At 38.7% G+C, this 20,763-nt stretch overlaps 1 protein-coding gene across 1 annotated transcript; it reads left to right on the top strand.

Annotated features, from left to right (window-relative positions):
• The first annotated feature begins 437 nt into the window (after positions 1-437).
• WDR1 (WD repeat domain 1) lies at positions 438-20,425 on the top strand. The gene is made up of 15 exons (XM_052681688.1): positions 438-656; positions 884-1,005; positions 4,784-4,874; positions 8,139-8,286; positions 9,622-9,802; positions 11,626-11,703; positions 12,446-12,526; positions 12,642-12,875; positions 13,664-13,751; positions 14,929-15,085; positions 15,793-15,880; positions 16,763-16,873; positions 17,314-17,487; positions 18,574-18,718; positions 19,033-20,425. Exons 1-15 carry the CDS (start codon positions 641-643, stop codon positions 19,140-19,142), a joined length of 1,824 nt encoding a protein of 607 aa, XP_052537648.1. The 5' UTR covers positions 438-640; the 3' UTR covers positions 19,143-20,425.
• Positions 20,426-20,763: the final 338 nt, after the last annotated feature.

Here is a 20,763-nt window from a genome sequence, read left to right as displayed (position 1 = left end):
CCTTTATGAATATACGAAACGAGGAGCTGGCAGGCAGAGGCCGTGGCTGCTAACCATACGACAAGAGGAAAGGACGGGGGCTCACCCCTCAGCGCTCCTTCACACAGCCCTCTCTCCACAACCTCCTCTCGCACTCCTCGCTCCTTCCTCACAGCTCGGCTGCCCGCCGCCCGTCCGCTGTTCCCATAGTAACCGCGGCTTCACGGCCGCTCCCGCGCATGTGTGGCAGCACGGGAGGACTCCGCACATGCGCAGGCGGTCTGGCGGCACCCACCTCGGGGCTGGCCCGAGCCGCCGTGCGCTGCTTGCTGCGGCTCTCCCGCAGCAATCTGCAGCTCCCTGCCGGGGCGGGGCCGGCTCCTGCGGCCGCCTCAGCACAGCCCCGCCGGGCCCGGCCGAGCCGACGGCATTTCCGGGGGAGGGAGCGGTGTGCGGGCTGGCGGGGAGCGGCGCGGCGCGAGCAGAGTTGACTATATATGGTCAAAGGCAGGGGAGAGCGGCGGGCCGCGCGGGCGCTTCCTGCTTCGTGCCGCTGGGCGCCGTGGTGCTGAGGCGGCGGCGGGGAGCAGAGCGCAGCGGCGGTCCGTCTGCCCGCCTGCGTCCGCTTCGCAGCGCCGCGGCACGAGCTTGAGGAACGAGGATGCCGTACGAGATCAGTAAGCTCCGGCGAGGCGGAGGGGAGCGGAGCGGAGCGGGGCGAGGAGGGCGGCCGGGGATCCGGCTGCGGCCTCGCTGCGGGGCGGCGGCCGCCCGCTGACAGCAACAAGTGACCGCGCCGCTGGGAGGCGGCTGGGAGCCCAGGGACTTCAAACGCCTTTTCTTTCTCCATTTTTCCCCCCCTCTTATTTATTTATTTTTTTTTTTTTTTCCTTTTTCCCTATAGAAAAAGTGTTCGCCAGCCTCCCTCAGGTTGAACGAGGCGTGTCCAAAATCATTGGAGGTGATCCGAAAGGCAACAATTTTCTCTATACCAATGGGAAATGCGTCGTCATCCGAAACATCGATGTAACGTACCCCATTGCATTTATTTAGTCTCTTTGCGTACCCGTCGCGAAGTTCCGCTTCCCTCTCCCTCCCCCCCCCCCCATCTCCCCGTGCTCCGCTCACGGCGGGAGCCGCGCTGGAGCCCGCGGCGCAGAGCTGAGCGGGGGTAGGAAGGAAGGTGCGTGACTCAGGCAGAAGCGGCTGCGGAAATTCCTGAGGAATCGCAGTGAAACGTGCAGCTCTCGCCCTCTCTTTGCACGGAGTGTGTAGAGGAGAGAGGCTGATAGTTCTGCCTGGCCTTGTGCGTTTTTATGAAATATAGCACCGTCAGGAGTTGAGAGATGTGTTTGCCTAATAAATGAAGACTTCCTTATTTGTTGCTTTGGGCCTTTGGCTTGTAAGAGCAGCATGCAAATACTTGCAAATTCATGAGTCCCCAGCTGCTTCTTTCCCTAGCGTTCCGGGAATCACAGCAGTTGTCAGACACTTGATTCTGTGATAAGTGCCAGCACACCTTGTTTTCAGCCCTGCTCGTGGGGGACTTTTATCATTCATTCAACGTTGGAACCCCCAGATAATGCTTTCATAGTGGTTTGGTGCATTTGTTTGGTTTTAATCTTCGGTGGTAACTAGAGAGATGTTAGATGAGTTCCTTAAATAATATCTCTTCAAAGATGGCATCCAGTTGAGAAGTATGGAGCAAACATAACGCAGCTATTGTTCAGCTGTCGGTTTTAAAAAGTTTTTACTTAATCTGCATGACTGATAATCTTTGGAAAAATCTAACTCTCCTCTGGATTTCTTTCCTTACCATAAATCTCACTGTGCTGCGTTGTGCTGCAATGTGGCAGATCCCATTTAGGAATGTTTAGGTCTCTATCACAAATATGCATTTGTTTCTGGTTGCTTTTCCTTCTGCAAAATGTGTTTTTGAGTTATTTTCCTGATTAATCTTATTACTTTCTCTGTATTCGGGTATTTACTATTATTTCATAACACAGAAATGCTACTAAACAGTTCTTTGTTAACATCTTATTTGATATCTCTTTAAATGTACTTGCTGAAAAAACAAAACCAAGTTTGCATTCAGCATTATCCCGTAATAATACTGTTTCACTCTTCGTGTCAAGGGAAGTTCAGTTTTCTGAAACTAGAAGCCTCAATTTACCATGATGCAATGAGAGAAAAGCCACTCTGCTTATATTACAGTTTTTGCCAAGTTATGGGTTGTGGCCACCTCCCTTGTGCTGTGATTAGTGCTCTTCTGACTCTATTTTGAGGCTTAAACTGGTAGAAAACAACTTTCTGAATTGGCTCACTATAGATGTGCCTGCTGCAAATGTTGTTTCCAGTGTGAGCCTGAACACAGCATGTGGCAAAGTCCGAGCACAGAAATGAGGTGGGACGCTGGGAGTTCCAATTTAGGCTGTTTAAACTCTCAAGGGAAGCTGAGAGTTGAAGTCATAAACCTTTCAGTTTTATGGTGTTACTTATCCTGGTATGTAAATTTACTTGAACCAGCAAGGGGAAAGAGTCTGCTACTGTTAATAATTGACAGGTGACATTCTACAAACTGCTGAATGTATTGTACAGCAATGACACAAAAACCAAGTAAAGCCTATGCTGTGCCTTTTGTGTTGGGGAGTGTTGCAGCTTGTAACCTAATTTGGAAATGTGTCTGCTGCTAGTTGTGAACTATGTCTTCTTTGAGAACTGTGGAAGCCTACATAATAGTTAGCAACAACCAGATAAAATTTGGAGAAGTCAGTGTGTAATTCCCCCACGATCAGCCCTCCAATGGGACAGTTGTGCTCTAATTAAAAAAAAAAAAAAAAAAAAAAAAGCAGGTCATTAAGATGCAGTGAACACTCCTCTAAATCAAGAGCTGATCGGTAGTGATGAATATAGCCTTCAGGGTTAGTGTTTGAGCTAGAGAGTTTCTTTAACAAGAAAAAGTCCTGGAATGGCGCTGCTCTGAGACAGGAGGGTTGGTGATATTTGTGAGGTTTCATACTTAATATTTTATATTGTCTTCATGGCTTCAAGCCTACTTTGAAGCTTGGAACTTAAACTGCTCACTTTCATGTGTGGGTCTGATTTCAGCACTGAGAATGCTCTCTCTTCTTATTGAAACTGATAATTGGTAGTGCATTGTCCTGGCTAACAATCTTATCCTAAGATCTCTTTAGAATTGAGGTTTTTTGCTTTTGGTATGAAAGATGTACAAGTTGAATTACTTCTGCCTGTAAAGGTAATTTTCTTATCAAATCAAAAATTTGATTTAAATCATTATCTGGCATCCTGAATCTGTTTTCTGTATTTTATATTTGGAAGACTGTTTTTTACTATTCACTTCAGGGGTGAAGTCAGTCTGTGAGTTTCATGCGCTTAGCTTCCTGGGGATTGCTGCTGTGAAACAGAGCCATTGTATTTGCTGTTATTAGCAGTGAGGTTTTTTTGAGCTCCTTTAACTTGTTGTTGCTACAGTATAACACAGAGAAAACATTATTTGGTCTTGCTTAGATAAAATCCAATAGTACACAAAATGGAGAGTGATGTGCAGATGCAAGCGGTTGTGACTTAAGTAGGGCTCTAATGTGGTCAAGCAGAGTGGAAGCAGTAATGGAGAAGCTGCTTCTTGCATGAGTAAGCTATATTTTGCCTCCTGAGATATAATGCTACTGTAACAGAAAGAACTGTTGCAAACAAGAGAATGTCTGCTTTCTAGCTCAGAGCAGGTGCTTTGGTTTTCCCTGATTGGTCAGCTGAATCATACCATAACATCAGATGGTTTTCTGGTTTGGTTGGATAAATCTGTATTAATCATAGTGACTGAAATGCTCTTTTGCTTTAGCTGTAAGAGTAAGGTTTCTGGTGCTGAAAGAATCTGATAACTGCTAGAAAAATTATTCTAAGGAATAGTTCATTATTTTGTGTCATGAGCAGTGTATTTGGAAGATGTGTAGAATGGCTTTTTTGTTTATGAAGTGAATTTCAGAGCAGGTACTGGAAGGATTTTGTCTTGATGCTATCATTTTATCCTTTAATTTTTTTTGTGTCCTCATGTAATTGAAACATTGAGTCAATCTTATTATCCAGCTTGAAGCATCTAAAGGCATTTAAGACTGAAGAGATAAAAACTGTGGTGGAATGGCTGTGCGTTTCATCATTCCAGTATAGCTGTTGATAGTAGGGATGACTATGTACTAGCCTCGTGGCTTTTAAACCAGGCTTCAGTTGCCAAGGATGAGTAACTTCTGCCCACCTCCTTGGTTACTCAGTAATGTTAAGTACGTAGTGATGAGTAGTGGCCATGCAATGTGGTTAACCATATGCTTAACTTTGGTTCTCATTACAGTAGATTTTCTGGCTGTATTTTCCAAAGCGCAACTTGTGTTTGTCTACATAGATAAACAAGCTTGAAAAGGTAAAGCAGTTTAAAAAAAAAAAAACACAAACCTCTGGGAGTGCTTGGTGCTCTTCTACTTTTCATTAGGTACTGAAGAGAGGAAGAAGTTGTAGCTAATGTTGGCTGTCAGAGGAAGTAGTTGATTATGGCAGTCATTGGAAATTAGTGTGTTGTTTTATGTAGACAGCAGTCTTCCACACTCTGCTCTGCTGTTTTCTTCTCATTTGTAGACAATATCTTGATTTAAAAGACAAACTGAAGTGTGTAAGAGGGACAAATTCTGAATTTTATCATGGAAAGTCTGATTTTTTTTTTTTTTTTTTTACTCTGTGAAAACCACAAAATACTATGTAGTAACTGTTTTTTTTTTTTTCTTTTCCTTTAAACTAGAATCCTGCAATTGCTGACATCTATACTGAGCACGCCCATCAGGTTGTAGTTGCCAAGTATGCTCCCAGTGGATTCTACATAGCATCTGGAGGTAAAGTATCAGTGTGTGTGCTGGACAGGTTATATGGACAGACTGTTGAAATCCTTCACACAGAACTTGATGACACAACAGAGTAGTTCATCTTCTAAGTTATGTGCAGACTGTATGTAGCCAAAGTGACATGGCTTGGTGAAATCGAGTGAGGCAGGAAGGACGTCTGTAGGTGTTCATTAAAGCTCTTCCTAGAGCTGTAAGATCAGTGACACGCTTGATCTTTTTAACAAAGTTTTTTTTTTCCTGATTTAAATACCAACCTTACAACCTTACAAACAAAATGTCTAGCATTAAGGAGGGGAAAGAAAGCTTGGTGTAATGAATGATGTTTGTGCATGCAGCAGAATGAAAAGTTAATTCTGAAATGCAGAGCTACTGTTTTTATATTCTTAATATGCTTTGGTACTTTAAGGATAGGGGAGGGATTCTAGAAGAGAGTATTCTCCTTTCCTTTCCCTCCCCCTTTCTTCCTGACAGAACTTGGCAAGACTTGGCATCATTTTTCTTACAGTTGTAACATGAACTTAAAAAAGACTTTCACTGGTAAGTTAGCAGGGAAAGAGGCTGATTCTCAGTTTCTGTGTAATACATATGAATCAGTATCTGAGAATGGGTAGCATGAGTTTCCTGGATTATCAGCAGAAATAGTTACAGTTTTTTATGATCTGCAAAAAACTAAACAAACCCATGTTAGTAGAACTTTACTTTCTTCAAGTAGTTGATCCCTTTCTGAACTGTTATACAGTTGAAGAATATTAAGAAACATGCAGTAGTATATTTATTTAAAAAGGAATTGTCTTCCATTCATGTGTTCTTCAAATCTGCTTGCTGTTGTCAATTAAAAAGGCTCGAAAAGCAAGTAATGGTCCAAAATAGAGCAGAGATGTCTGCTTTTAGGTAATGCATGAGTTACTATTGCTGGAAACAAAACATTCTGAATGAGTCCCCATAGGGAGTCCAGACTCATGTAGTGGTCAGTAGTAAGTAAATTTCTCTCAGTAACATAAGGAGAAAAACAGTTTCTGAATGTGTAAAATATCTCAATTCTTTCTTCCTCAGTTTCTTGCATATCTAATGCTGTATTAGAATACATCTCTTTTGCATACTGAGGAAGCTTTGAGAGCGCTTTTAGGACAGCTTTATGGGGTTTTTTTTGTGTGTGAGGTTTTTTTCCTCCTTGTCTGAAAGGAACCAAAGCCATTCTTTTCTTGGCTCAGTCTTTTATGTGGAGTGTATGTTGAACTGAGTACCTCGTTACAGTCCAGTTTGTGTTCTGGACAGATTTGGTGCTCTAGATTTTTGCCATACTCAATTACTATCTTTTGATTCTTGTGGCATTTTAGATTTTCGGTCTCCAGTAAAAGAGCAGTTAATATATACCTAGCTTAGTTCAAGAAGATGTCTGTCATTAGTGATTAGCATTAGGAAGCTCCTTGCTTCCAGGGAAGTGTTCAGTTGGCTTTTTTTCACTTGTCTATCTTAACTCCATTAAACAAGCTTAGGCTGCAATATTTCTTTTAAAAACTGTTCTCCATATATCAATTACAGATAGTTTAGTATTGCTGAGCATGGATTCTGAAGATAGTATCAGACTCTTTAAGCTGTTTCTAAGTATAACATGTAAGATTCATTTCTCTGTAAATTTACATCAGCCATGCAGTCTGCATTAATACTTCATGTGCCTGATGAGACAGACTTTTGGCAGTATGCTTTGTGGGTTTTATGGTAATTTCTCCTCTGTTGCAGTCATAACAGAGATGTAGTAATGGGGAATATCACAGGTTTAAAGTCCAAATTTAAAGAGAGCAACTTACTGTAGTAGAATCTAAAACAAAGCATTCTGAATCTGTCTTCTTAACATAGGTGAAGGTGATCCCACGGTCAGGTACCAAACATACAGGGGTGCTGGATGTGTAAGCTAGACTATAATGATCTACTGATAAATGGTGAACAGAATTCAAAGGAGCTATACTGTGGTGAAAGATGTGCCTTTAGCACATAGCTTATTCTCAAATAGTGGCCTTCTTTACACACAAGATTTGCTATGTGGGTTTTGTTGCAGTTGCACCATAGCAATTGCTCTTGAACACAAGTGAGTTCAAGGATACTTACAGGAAATAAGGACCAAGGAAGCTTTTGTTACGTTATCTTAAAAGTGTTAGTCTGTGTTTGCTGCTTATATCATTTAGCACTTTTTGATATTCTCTTGGATTTCTTTGTAGTAACCTAGATGCTGCGTGTGGATACCTGCACATTTAAGTGTGTATGTGCTTTTGTATTGAGAAGATATGGAAATGAATATGCATGACTAAGTTTTTTTAGCATAGGCCTCTTTGTACCTTGTATTTACATGCAAAGCAGATTTACTTTAAAGGTTCAAGGTGTAAAAGAAATATGAATTGTAGAATCATAGAATCCTTAGAGTTGGAAAAGACTTCTGAAAGCCAACTAGTCCAACTCCTCTGCAATGAACAGGGACACCACAGCTAGATCAGGCTCCCCAGGGCCTGATCCAGCCTCACCTTGAAAGTCTCCAGGGACAGGGCATCAACCACATCACTGGGCAGTCTGTTCCAGTGTATGACCACCCCACTGTAAAAGATTTTTTCCTTATATCTAACCTAAATCTACCCTCCCTGAGCTTGAAGCCATTTTCCCCTGTTTTATCACTATAGACCCTGCTAAAAAGTGTCCCCTTCTTTCCTGTAGCTCCCCCTTAGATACTGTAAGGCTACTCTCAGGTCACCTCACAGCCTTCTGCAGGCTCAACAGCCCCTGCTCTCTCAGCCTGTCCTTGTCTTGGAATTTGTAATTACCTCTCCTACATAAGCCACTGTGCATCAGATTGCTTTCTTATTGTAGATAGCTTACATCCCAATGAAGTATGGGCAAGTTATCCTGTAGTTGGTAAAGGATTTATTTTTTATTCTAATTTTTTTTTTTTTAGTAACAGGCACTTAACGTGCAAATTCTTACCCTCTCTTGCTGTGTGACTTCATGTGTTCTCAAAAGGTCATTCCTTGTGTTGTATTTATTGCTGTATATTTTGAACATTAATATCTGATTAAAAGCATAATTCAGTGAAACAGATGCAGTCTTCAGTGTTCCTAAATCAAGCTGTTTGTAATCACTACAATAGGGTGAGATTGATCCTTAGTACAAATGTTCAGTTTAGCTGAAACTTTGTGTTCAGTGAGCTTGCTGAGTCGTGACTATGTCATATTGGAACCACAGTAGTTATATTCTACTTTATTATGGCAGATGTCTCTGGAAAGCTGAGAATCTGGGATACTACACAGAAGGAACACCTTCTGAAGTATGAGTATCAGCCATTTGCAGGAAAAATAAAGGACCTTGCCTGGACTGAAGACAGCAAAAGAATTGCTGTGGTTGGAGAAGGAAGGGAAAAGTGAGTAATTCTTCTATTTGTGTCTTTGTGTATTTATGTCTATATGCCTGTATAAGTATAGTCACAGTGTAAACCTTTGTATGCCAGCAAAACAGGTTCTTTGTAGACAGCTTTTAGTTCTTTGAGTGAGATAAACCATGACTTTCCCTGTTCAAGATGTCCTGTTCTGCAGCTAAATTCTTCATGCAGTATTTAACAGCTGTAGAACTAGTTGGAAAATATAGTTCTGTTAGAATCTTCCCAGTTTAAAATTGTGTGGATATTGCTTGTTTTGGTGATGATATGTTAAATTATATCTTTTCACCATTACTCTTGAGGGATTTCTTTGTATAATTCAGATCAAGTAGGAAGGGAAAGCCATAAGAAGATTTCTCCCTCTTTCTTTCCTCTCAAATTGAAGATACGATTGAATAAGAGTGAAAAATAAAGAAAAATGTGTTAGAATTTTCTCCCTTACCAGCACTCCTATATTTTAAGTAGTATTATGCTAATTAAAAGAAAATTGCAACACAGTTGTCCTTGACTCATTAAATGAGGTATCTGTTACCAGGACAGAGCTTGTGACAGACAAATTTGTGTGTCTTTTGAAGACTGTAAAGCAGTTCACAGGCCCCCTGATAGTGTTGTACCTAAAATATAGCACAGTCCTGTTTCCCCCACCTCCTGCACCATTTCTTAACTCTGTCACTTATTGTGTCCTGATACTAGAGAGAGATTCACTGACTCAGTTCCTCCATCCATTTCACCTGGTGCTTGATACGTTTGCTTTTCTACTTTAAGAAGCTGAACTGTTTCATATTAGAAATATATACTTCCAATATAGAATTTTAAGTGATTCTACAGAATTCATTTTTAAGTAGATACGCTCTGGTAGATTAATGCCCTTGTAGTGATTATATTGTTTTTTTAAGTAATTTAAAATATAAACTGGCAAAAAAAAGAAGCTATTTTGATTCCTTAAATCTTAAATAGTGCTGTAAAAGTGATGGTACTCAATCTAGACTAAATAATCAGAAAACTGATCCAGTGTTGTCCTAGCTCTTTATATTCTGTGTAGTGACTGGACAGTTGGGAAACCTTTGTGCTTTCTTTCACAAACCAACAAACTCACTGATGATTATCTTCTGATTCTCTGTTCTGGATCAACCAATCTCTCCTCATGAAGATTAGGTTCCATCTCCAGCAAGATCTCAAATTTCCTCCAGGGAACTACAATGTACTTGCATGAGATTAATGAGATGACCTAATTTCTTTTGAGTGCACTTAAATCTGCTTTTTGTAGATGATCAAAGTGTTAATCTGCATGTAACTTTTAGGGATTATATTTTTGTTTAGATTTGGAGCAGTATTCCTGTGGGATAGTGGTTCTTCAGTTGGGGAAATCACTGGGCACAACAAAGTGATCAACAGTGTGGACATAAAGCAAACAAGACCTTATCGTCTAGCAACTGGCAGTGATGACAACTGTGCTGCTTTCTTTGAGGGACCTCCGTTCAAGTTCAAGTTTACACTGAGCGTGAGTTTAAGCTTAGTTGTGGCTTTGTTAAACTATCCAAGTTGACTGAGAGCTTTCCAGCAAGCTTCCACTCTGAACTGTTAAAACAAGTTCTCAATTTCCTCTTTTGAGCTATGGTTGGTGTTAAGTCGCTGTCCTAGAACCCATGTTTAAGTTATAACTGAAGGCTTGATTCAGGCTGACAAAACTGAAATAAATCATTGCTTCAGGTTTTCTTCTTAACTGCTTCATATGAATTTTAGCTTTGCTTTCTTTTTTGTAACATAAGTAACAGGTGTGTTCATCAGCTTTAGTGATGCTTGCTGAGCTCTGCTACTTGGTGTAGGTGCATGTAGTGTTTCTGAATACTCTCCAAGGTGCTTTATTCATGAATTGTGATTGTGTGAGTGGAATGTTGCAATCTCCTTAAGGTTGCATGAATCTGAAATCCCACAGTGCAACTTTGAAATGGTGAGGGGAGGTGGCTTAAAACATAACTGATATCTACAATAAGAGTTGGATATATAATTTCTGTGGTCTGTTTTCTGTTCTTATTTTGTTTTTTAATTGTATTAATTGAAATCTTTTATGTAATTGAAACCAGGCCTGGGACTCCCACACTTGAAATCCATCAGTGCTTGAGGCCAAAAGCAGCTTTTGTTTCTGCAGCTTTTTTCTTTTGATGCCACAGAACCTCAAAAACAAAACAAAACAAACAAAAAAAACCCACCTATTGCAGAGATAGTGGATTTAATTGGCTAGTAAAAATTTAAAATGTCTAGTAGTTCTTTTTTTCTTTTTGAAGACTACTGTAGTAGGGCTTTTACTTTAGTAACTATATGCCTTTAGTAAACTTTGTATGTTGACTTCAGTAAGGATTTCAGTTCTAGAAAAGGAATTGTTTTGAGCTCTGCAATCCAATGAAGTGATGCAGTTGCCTAATTTATTTCTGAACCTAAGTTGATACTTACATTTTGCTAAGCTGGTTCTTTTGGAACTGTGAAGTCTGAATTGCTTACCAGTGCTGCTCCAACTGGTACGTGATGTAGCCTTCCTTTTAAAGTGATGTTTGAGTTGCTGTATGGGATTCAAGTTCAGGTTGCTAGGTGGTTCAGATTAGAGAGTGAGTTATCAGGAAAAAAAAAAAAATCTATATTTAATCAAAGAAAGTAGGTTAGAACCTGCCTTTTGTAATACTAAAAATAGTCTCCCAAATCTCTGTGTGGAAGCTTTGGCCTCATTGTGGTGCTTTCCTGTTTAACGTGTGCTTTCTAGTTAACATCATTTGGATAGTCTCCTATTTGTAAATAGTCTATTTGTGGAGCATACATCAGTCTTGTCTGGTTACTTCACAGAACTAGCATGACTGTGGTCTCCTAGAATTGGAATTAATAATTTATTCTTCATTCCCATTGCCTTGTTTTGGATTTTTTTCTGATTTTAAATAGGAAGCATTTTATTTCATGCTTCCTGTTTGTGAAACCTACTTGCACCATTAAGCAAATCAAAATCTACAGAGAATTGATTAACTAGAGGAAAAGAATCCTGTGGTTTCATCTAGGTTGAACATTTGATCATCTTTTTCTACCTATTCCTGATACAGTGGTACTCATTCACCTAGTTTTGTGCTGAGTTGGTTTAACTACATCGGTACCATTCCCACAGTCTCTTCCCTAAGCTGCTTTTGAAGCAGACAATTCTCTTCATACAGAGAGGCTATATACTTTACAGCGGGCATCTGCTGCACAGCTATTTATTAGCTTGACCAAAAAGAACTTCACTGTTACTGGAGTGTGCATGTAAGTAGATCTGTTCTTTTGTGCTGATGGTTGTTTTTTCTACAGGACCATACACGGTTTGTGAACTGTGTGAGATTTTCTCCTGATGGGAACAGATTTGCTACAGCTAGTGCAGATGGCCAGGTAAAAAAAAAAAAAAAACAACTTCTTGTATTGATTAAGATCAGAAGTTTCTTGTCTATATTAGAAACAGGATTAGTTTTGGAACATTCATGTTCCCATTTGTTTTATTCTGAGAAATGACTGAAGTAGACTTTGTGTCTCCTTATGGAGCTATAACAGCAGATGTCAGTTAAACTATTTTACCCAACTGTTTCTCTGTTCTGTGTCCCTATCTATTACTACTTATAGATGATTCTGGCAGGTATTTATCAGACTTTTGCAATGTATGTTCTTGTTATGATCCTGAAAAGTCTGTCTGAAATAATGAACTCACAGATAGCATCCCAACTGCAGGTGGACTCCCTGCTGGTAAGGACAGGTTTAGCAACATTTACTATAGGGAGCTCCTCCTATGCACTTCCTACATTTTCCATGTAGGAACACTCCCATGTCCTCAATATTAAGCGGCTGCCATCACATTGGGAGTAAAAAATACTATGATTCTCACAGTTTCAATTGTCAGGATCCAACATAAACAGTGGCTTACTGTGCTTATTTAGAATTGTCACTTTGCTTGTTCAGTATTTAATATTAAATGCAGGAATATTTGTAAGCATATAAAACAACACATTTTTTGAATACTCAAGTGTTCTTTGTAGCAAAAGAATATGTGCAATTTGAGTAACAGTGTTTTAGCTCTTCAGTATTTTGCTCCTGCTGCTGCCTTTTCCTTTAAGTGATTTGTGTCTGTGCTCTTTTTAAGATTTTTATTTATGATGGGAAGACCGGGGAGAAAGTTTGTGCTCTTGGTGGAGGCAAAGCTCATGATGGAGGTATTTATGCTGTAAGTATCTCCTCATTTGTACAAATGATCCGTGGTATTGCATTACAAAGTTCATGGGCTGTGAAGTGTTGCAGTAATAAATGCACTCACTGTTTTGTGGCATTTGTTTTTACAGATTAGTTGGAGCCCTGATAGCTGCCAATTGCTTTCTGCTTCTGGAGATAAAACTGCTAAAATTTGGGATGTTGGTGCTAATTCTGTTGTCAGTACTTTCAACATGGGATCAAATGTGTTGGATCAGCAGCTGGGTTGCTTGTGGCAGAAAGACCATTTATTGTCTCTTTCTCTCTCTGGCTATATCAATTATTTGGACAAAAACAATCCAGATAAACCCTTACGTGTCATAAAGGTAAGTGAAACTTATATTGTTGTACCAGAGTTTCTGTAATAAATGAGTTGGCAAAGTTGTCTAGATGGAGTGGTATCAGCTGAAAGATGGCTTTGTTAAATTAGCATTGCCAAACAGGCAGCTTATATGCGACTTACTGCAAGTTGCATAAATCAAAAAGTTAATATTACATGCAATGATACTGTGTGAATACAGCCCAAATTTTATTTTCCGTTAAGGTTGTCATATTTGTTTTGCAGTAGCTTTTAGCATTCTTTGGATGCAAGGGATACGGAATAGATAGAAAACTACCACTGCTATCTCATTCATCTGTTGGTTGTGAACGTGGTGTCTAGGGTTGCTAAGTAAGCTTTAATTTTAGGAATTAAAGAATTTGCTGACACAGCATTCTCCTGGGAATTTACATTTTTGTGTGAACTAGAACAGATGCCCTAGATTCCTGCTATTGCTGCTGTAGTTCTTCTTATTCTGAACGATCAAGTGGCTGAAAAGTAAACTTTGTGTATGAAAAGGCCATGGAAGTATTCTGGCTCAGCAGGCTAAGTAATAGGGATATTCACAGGGCTTATTTACTCCTTAAAGGGTGATGCATGGAAAGAGCAACACTGCAGAGGTAAAAACAACTTCACTGTTAATTAGTGACTTGTATTCTGGATGACCTTGAATGCTTATAAATAAAATTGTTACTTTCTAAGTAACTTGTAATTCTTCTCAAATAGATTTGTTGTTTATAAATGTTAAAATGAAAAATTGCTCATGAATAATTATTTTTTGTGTCCCTTTCACAGGGTCATAGTAAATCAATTCAGTGTCTTACGGTGCATAAAAATGGTGGAAAGTCCTATATTTATTCTGGCAGTAACGATGGCCATATTAATATCCTTTGAATGATAAAGCCATACTTGTTCTGGTCTGAAAGTCTGAGAGAATGTATTAGGAGGGGATGAAAAAAAAAGTTTGCCAAAAACCAAGAATTATCTTTATTGAACACAAGTCAACATTTTATGTTGAAGAAATTTAACTGTCCTGTTTAACTGTCCTGTTTAACTTTCCTGCTAAATACATGCTACATCTTCATGTCCAGTTATCACTGAGGATGTAGGAATAAGTAAATATATGTGTAAAGTTAGAGTTTAATTTATATGTTTAATTATACATGCTAAATATGTATTGCTACTGCTTGCTGTTACATCTATTCGTTATCTATATTTTTAACATGCGCTGGAAGAAATCTGTTGAGGTTTCTTAGATATTCAGGACAAGGAAGATAAATTCTTGCTGAACCCTTTGACCCAGTAACAAATATTTGTTTAGAGTTGTTTTTCCTACCTGTACTATTTTTTCTTTTATGTTCTCTCTCTATTTGGCATTCCAAATGCCACCAGGCTTTCTCACTGATCAAGAACTCTTAAGACTCAGTTTCAGTCCTCTTGATTTATAAACCAAAATATTGGAAATACAGATTGATTCCTGAGGGGCATTGATTATGGATGAGACTGTGATGTGTTTAGCTAAAATACTGTTCAGCATTCTGAAGCTGACAAATAAAACTGCAGACCTTCATCCTGCATTCCATGATGCATTAAAATGGCAGGAGTCAAAAAACAAAGGACTTGTCAGCCAATCTCCATACGAAACTGGCTTTAATGGCTGTTCAGACTGGTGTTAGCGTCCCTCATGAGGGGAAAGCCAATCTAATTCTTTTGGGAAGTATTTTGTATTTTCAGACCTAATCCTAGTTGTTCCAGTGTTACTGTTTGTAGCAGGTCATCTAGCTCATTACAAAACATCAGAATTTCAGTTAACTGTGAGGATAAGAGGCTTCTTAAAACACAAGTGCAGAGTTGCCAGTGTGTGGAATCAGTCTCCATTGTTGGAGATGCTCAAAACCAAATTAAAGGGGCTATCTGCTGAGTAAGAATTTCAACTAAATCTGCAGAGGTTCCTTCCAACCTCAGTTAGTCTGATTATGTAAAACTATTTTTAAATTCAGATATGGTTCTATATCTGAGTGCAGTGGCATCTTCAAATGTTCCTTAATTCTGCTGTGTACATTATTGGGATTCTGACACTGGAGAGAATGATGGCTTTTCTGGGAAAGGCCATACAAACCAGGTTTCTAGAATGGCAGTGGATGAAATGGATCAGCTTGTCACCTGCAGTATGGATGACACTGTGCGTTATACCAACCTTAGCAAGAGGGACTACAGGTTAGTTAAACTGTTGCCTTTTATTATATTATTACAGCCTTTTATTTTATAGCAAGTTTTGTTGATTTTAAGTGGTAAATAATGTTATGCTACAACTTGATCAGGTTGAAGTTACCATGGAAACTGTAGAAATTGCTGTATCAACCTTGCTTTTTTTCTGTGACAAAGAGAAATGCCTCATAGACATTTCTCACTTTGTCTCATGCCTTCTGCAGGTTAGATGGATATCGGTCATGTATCAGGTAGCTTAGTTGAATTGGTGCAAACGGTGTCAGTTTCTTTCTAGTTCATTAATACACAGGAATGTTGTTAATAAACATCTGGTTATTAGGAGGAGAGGAACACAACTGTTTCTTCATTAAGAGCTGTAGTTGAAGCAAAAAAAAAAAAAAAAAAAACAACCAAACTTCTTCAAAAACCTATTAAGATGGCCTAGTTAAATCTGAAATCTAGACTCTAAAGCAGCTGCACTGACTTCCATTTAGAAGGCTGGCTACCTGATAGAGATACTGATGTTCTAAACAGTAAACAGAAAGAAATGTTGTAAATAAATTTAAAAAAAAAAAAAAAAAAAAGAAAATGTTATGCATGTCCTTGAGGATCATTAGTAGATGATTACTTAAATAATTTTTTAAATAGTAAGTGTGAAATACTTTTTTTTTTTTGTGTATGTTTCTGCTTCTCCACCTTACCGTGCCTTCCTGTAGTGGCCAGGATGCTGTGAAAATGGATGTTCAACCAAAATGCTTAGCTGTGGGTCCTGGTGGCTATACTGTAGTTTTATGCATTGGACAAGTAAGTATTAATAATATTAGTATTAATATTCTGCTAAATTATGTTGATATGTGATACAGGGGCAGTCTGACAAAGTGGTGCCTGACATGCAAGTGTGCATGAAATAAAGGTGGGTCACTGAATTCTTCTGTGTGGAAAAATGGCACCCATTGACATTTGTTGATGCTTGCTGAATGCTGATGGAGACCAGTGGATTGTGAGTGCAGTGATGCACATGGTGGGTGGTGCATTTCAGTAGTGGTGACAGCAGTGTGAAAGACAAGCTACGTTCTGGACCACCGTACAGATTTGACAAGAGCAGCATGCAGGCTATTTTTCATTGATGGTGAAAATGTGTAGTTGGTGGTGACTGTATTGAAAAATAGTATTCCATAGCTGAGAACTTGCTCTATCAAATAGTGTTATTGTGCTGTTTGTATCTGCTGCAGTTTCCTTGGAAATAAATAGGCATTACTTTTGCAGTGATTTGTGTAGAGCTGCATTGCACTATTAGCTTGCTGCTAATTTGATCCTACATCCCCTCCTTTAATAGTGAACCAGACAGGCAGTAAGTATTGCTAAAAATACTGCTCTTTCCATGTTTCTTTTGTATTCTGACCAAATGAGGTAAAGCTGAACGCAGGAGAGCATGCCCTGTGCTCCCTAATGTAGAGCACTCCAGTACAGCAGATTAGTTAGTCATCATGGATAGGCATATTTTCCTTTTTTTTTTTTTTTTTTTTTTAAAGATGTTCCCTCAGGATTAGGAGTTCCCTTAGGATCAGGGCATAGTAAGCTTCTGAGCAGTCAGAGCAGATCTGATGACTAAGCAGCATGACTTAGTCATAGTTGTGTATTAGGCTCTTGGAAGAAGGAACTGAGCTTCTGGTTTTCCGTTTGCAGATTGTCTTGATGAAAGATAAGAAAAAATGTTTTGCAATTGATGACCTTGGCTATGAGCCAGAAGCTGTGGCTGTTCACCCTGGAGGAGGTTCAGTAGCAGTGGGAGGAACGGTAAGGTCATGCTGCTTAAAGCTGTACTTTGAACATTTGCACTAGTAACAGAAGCATTTAACAATAGTATGTCTGATCTATTGAGAAGATAACCTATAAGTAATTGGTATTCTTGGGCTTTTGTTCTCCTGGTTCTCCCACCATTGTGACCAATGTCTTTTTCATATTTTTCTCTCCAGTTCACTGTGGTTGTTTTCACCCAGTGTAAACTTAGGCAAATCTTCATTGCTGACTTAGTGGAGTGTTGCCAGTACAAACGGCAGGTTCTTTAGACTGTTTCTCAGTAGTTCTCAATGTAAGCAGTACCAGAGGGAGCTGATGAAAATGTTCCAGAAGCTCAGCAAGCCTTCCTGTTTCTACTGTACAGTGATTTTTGTTTTTTTGTTTTTTGTTTTTTGTTTTTTTTTTTTTGTAACTCCCCTGTTACTTTTATCTTACAGGATGGGAATGTCCGTCTGTATTCAATCCAAGGAACCTCTTTGAAAAGCGATGATAAGACTTTGGAAGCTAAAGGTCCTGTTACTGACCTGGCATATTCTCACGATGGTGCCTTTCTTGCAGTTTGTGATGCAAACAAAGTTGTCACTGTCTTTAGTGTCCCTGATGGCTATGCGGTAAGAAATACTGCATCAGGTTTTTTTATTTGTTTATAGAAGCTGACTGGCATCTCACGTCTAAATCTATGTGGCTGATGGGCTTTAATTGCTAAGTAATTTGTGTATTTGTTCCTTTGACTGTTTTCATGGCATCTTGGGGTAGCTTTCTACCTTAGCTTATGTTAAGCCTCCAGGCTGTAAGAATAGGTGAAGGAAATGTAGAGCCTAGACTGACTACCAGAAAAATTCTCAAATTCTAATATCAAACATTTAGGTAAATGGGGTGAGGAAGAGGATCGGGTTTCCACAGGATAGAGTAATTAGGTACAAAATATTACAAAACATACAGATACCTTATTTGGATCAGCTGAATCAATAGCATGAGGTTTTTTTTAAAAGAAAAGTAATTAAACAAATTATATGCTTGTCAATAAGAGAATGTGTACATTTTTGTAAAATAGAGATGAATGCAGGCTCGGTTTGATAAGATTTCAGTAGTGTATGATAAAAATGAATGAAGTAAATACAGCAGACTTGGCATTATAATATTGCTGGCTGTAGCAAACAGCTCTCTGATAAGGACTAAGCAATTAAAAGGAATACTACAGTAAAGCAGGGAACCTTGTCTCATTCTTCAATCTGCTGTCCTTTAACCAAGAGCCAAGTACGAGCCAACTTCTGCTTTTCATCTGAGCAGCCAATATGTGAATCAACCTTTAAAGTCATAAGCTTTTACTGAAACTGTACAGTAGAAAAAAGTTTCGTTTTGTAAATAAAAATGAAAAGAACTACAAAAAGAAAAAGAGCTTTTGAAAAATGTGAAGTTACTTTAAAGTTTTTTAAACAAGAAGTGACTTGCTGTATGTGCACTTTGCAGATCTACATGTAATAGTCTTTGCATTGTCTAAGAACTGTATTTTATTTACCTGATTAAAGTTTAAATAAATGGCATAAAATGAAGTTAGTTCTTGATTTAGGAAATCCATTTATACCTCCAATACACATTAAAATTATCATTGCTTTGTGATTCTGTGCATTAAAAGCTGGTAGATTTCTGAAATGGCTTAAACTAATAACCCTGTATCATTTATTACTTTTAAACAGGAACATAATGTTTTTTATGGACATCATGCAAAAGTTGTTTGTATTGCCTGGTCACCAGACAATGAACACTTTGCTTCTGGAGGCATGGATATGATGGTATATGTTTGGACTGTAAGTGATCCTGAGACCAGAGTCAAGATACCAGGTATGTTTGCTTCAGAATCTTTCTGAAAGTTGCCAGTCTGTCTTACAATCTGATTCCGTGCTTCTTTTCTAAAACTATGACTGGAAGCAGATGCATTGCTGTATATGTTCCAAACTAACTTAGCTTTCACATTAATCTCTGTTATCTAGCTAAAACAGCCAGCTATAAGTTGTTCTGCTACATTTTATTGTGTAGTCACTTATAAAATGCAGTTCTAGTATTGAATGTGGATGAAAATCACTTTCAGAATAGTGCTGAAATTTTGCCAACCTCACCTTCCTAACTATTTTCTTATATTTTGCACTACCATACAGATGCTCACAGACTACATCATGTAAGTGGCTTGGCGTGGTTGGATGAACATACTCTGGTAACAACATCCCATGATGCTTCTGTCAAAGAATGGTCTATTTCCTACAATTGAAATAAGCTGTTTCTTTGGAAGAACCTAATCAGGGACTAGAACTACTGCAGCGGAACATAGCATTTCTCTTAAAGAATCTGTATTGGCCTCTGGGTCTGCTATCATATCCTCATATCTTTACAGGGTGTTCATATCTGTAATTAAATGTACTTTGAAAGCTTTAGCCAGTAACAGTTTGCACATGAAAAGCACTTAAATTATGTCTGGAGCTTAACCTTTGTGCTGAACATTCCAGGGGCAACAGCCTAGCAAGTTGGTGTGAAAGATTCAAACTCAATCACTCGTTCTTTTCTAACCAAGAAACATGAGACTGTACAGCATGAGAGTAATACTTCTCATTTTTTCTAATTACAGAACATTTCTGTACTAACGGTCATAGTAAGAATATTTAGTTGTGATCTGAAACCAATCAAGCTGTGTGCAGCTACTGTATATTGCTTTGCTTCTCTGTACTGCACCAAACTGTTGCCTCAGATTTTTCCTCCAGATAACAAAATGGGGTACATACATAATAAACTTTTTATGTATTTCATGTCAAAGCTTTTTGATTTATTTTAGGATGGAAGTGTGGGGTTTTGGTGTACTTACTGTTGTGGGTATAATGTTTACGAATAATTGTTGTGGCAATTTCTTGCTTCAGAAACACGTGTTACTTTCATGGATTAAGAATGTCTGGTCATTTCAATGTCAGAAAAAAACAATTGTTTCAAATATTAAAGATATTTTCTGTTTGAAGGAGGAGAAGCATGTTATTGTTTTAAAAATGCAGTACTTCTACCCTCGTTTGAAAGTACAGGAATTAAACTAAGTAAAACATTGTTGCGACTTGAAGTGCTTTTTGAGGAGGTAGCGTTTGCTGAGTAAGGTCCTGCATCTGCATGTACAGAAGTTGCATGTAATCCATTATCTAATACGCATTCAGATCATGCTCTTGTGTTCTTAATCTACACTCTACAACACATTTAAGTGATTTGAAAAAGTCCAGCCAGGTTGGAGGAGGATACTGGTGCAAAGCAGTAGGAAAACTTGTTGCCATCTCTGATGGCCAAAAGTTGGTGGTGGCGTCCAGAAAACCTTGAAAGACTTGGATGGAGTTTTTTTTGTTGCTTTTATTTTAAACAAAAATCTTTTTTCTGCTTAAGTCTTCATTGTCACCACCCCTCCAGTCATGTTTGGTTTTCTATTAAGCTTTCCTTTCTGTATGGATTAGTGTTGTTTTTCTTACCAATCATATTTCTAATGACACTAATTATACAGCAAATAAAACACTTTTGCTGCTGCTTGTACTGTGGACTATTGCTCAATTGCTCAAAAAAAAATTGACTATCAAAAATGTTGTAATGAAACAACTTTCAAAAGGAACTGATTTAAAATCCAAACAATTCCTGTCAAACTGTGTTCTTCTATTGCTTATTGTGCTGTTCTTTGTGTGCTTTATGCGTTGTTCCCCACATCTCATCTGGAAGCATTGCTACTGAATCTGCGCAGTGGATTCCTTCAGTTATTCAATCCCTGTCATACAGGTAATGTTGAAAGCAAAGAGTTATGTAGGTGTTTATGGACAAACTACAGATTTCAGTGGCAATTTGTTTTGTTTTTGTAAGGAATGATTCTGCTAGTG

The sequence above is a fragment of the Tympanuchus pallidicinctus genome, unplaced genomic scaffold (genome assembly GCF_026119805.1).
Source record: "Tympanuchus pallidicinctus isolate F22 unplaced genomic scaffold, pur_lepc_1.0 scaffold2, whole genome shotgun sequence".
Taxonomy (NCBI): domain Eukaryota; kingdom Metazoa; phylum Chordata; class Aves; order Galliformes; family Phasianidae; genus Tympanuchus; species Tympanuchus pallidicinctus.
Note: the sequence above shows the minus strand (reverse complement) of the source record. Positions and strands in the feature narration are given on the sequence as shown.

Coding starts and splice junctions, on each gene's coding strand:
- WDR1 (XM_052681688.1), top strand. Junction 1,006..4,783: donor TCGTCATCCGAAACATCGAT/GTAACGTACCCC, acceptor CCTTTAAACTAG/AATCCTGCAATTGCTGACAT. Junction 13,752..14,928: donor CAGTAACGATGGCCATATTA/ATATCCTTTGAA, acceptor TCTGCTGTGTAC/ATTATTGGGATTCTGACACT.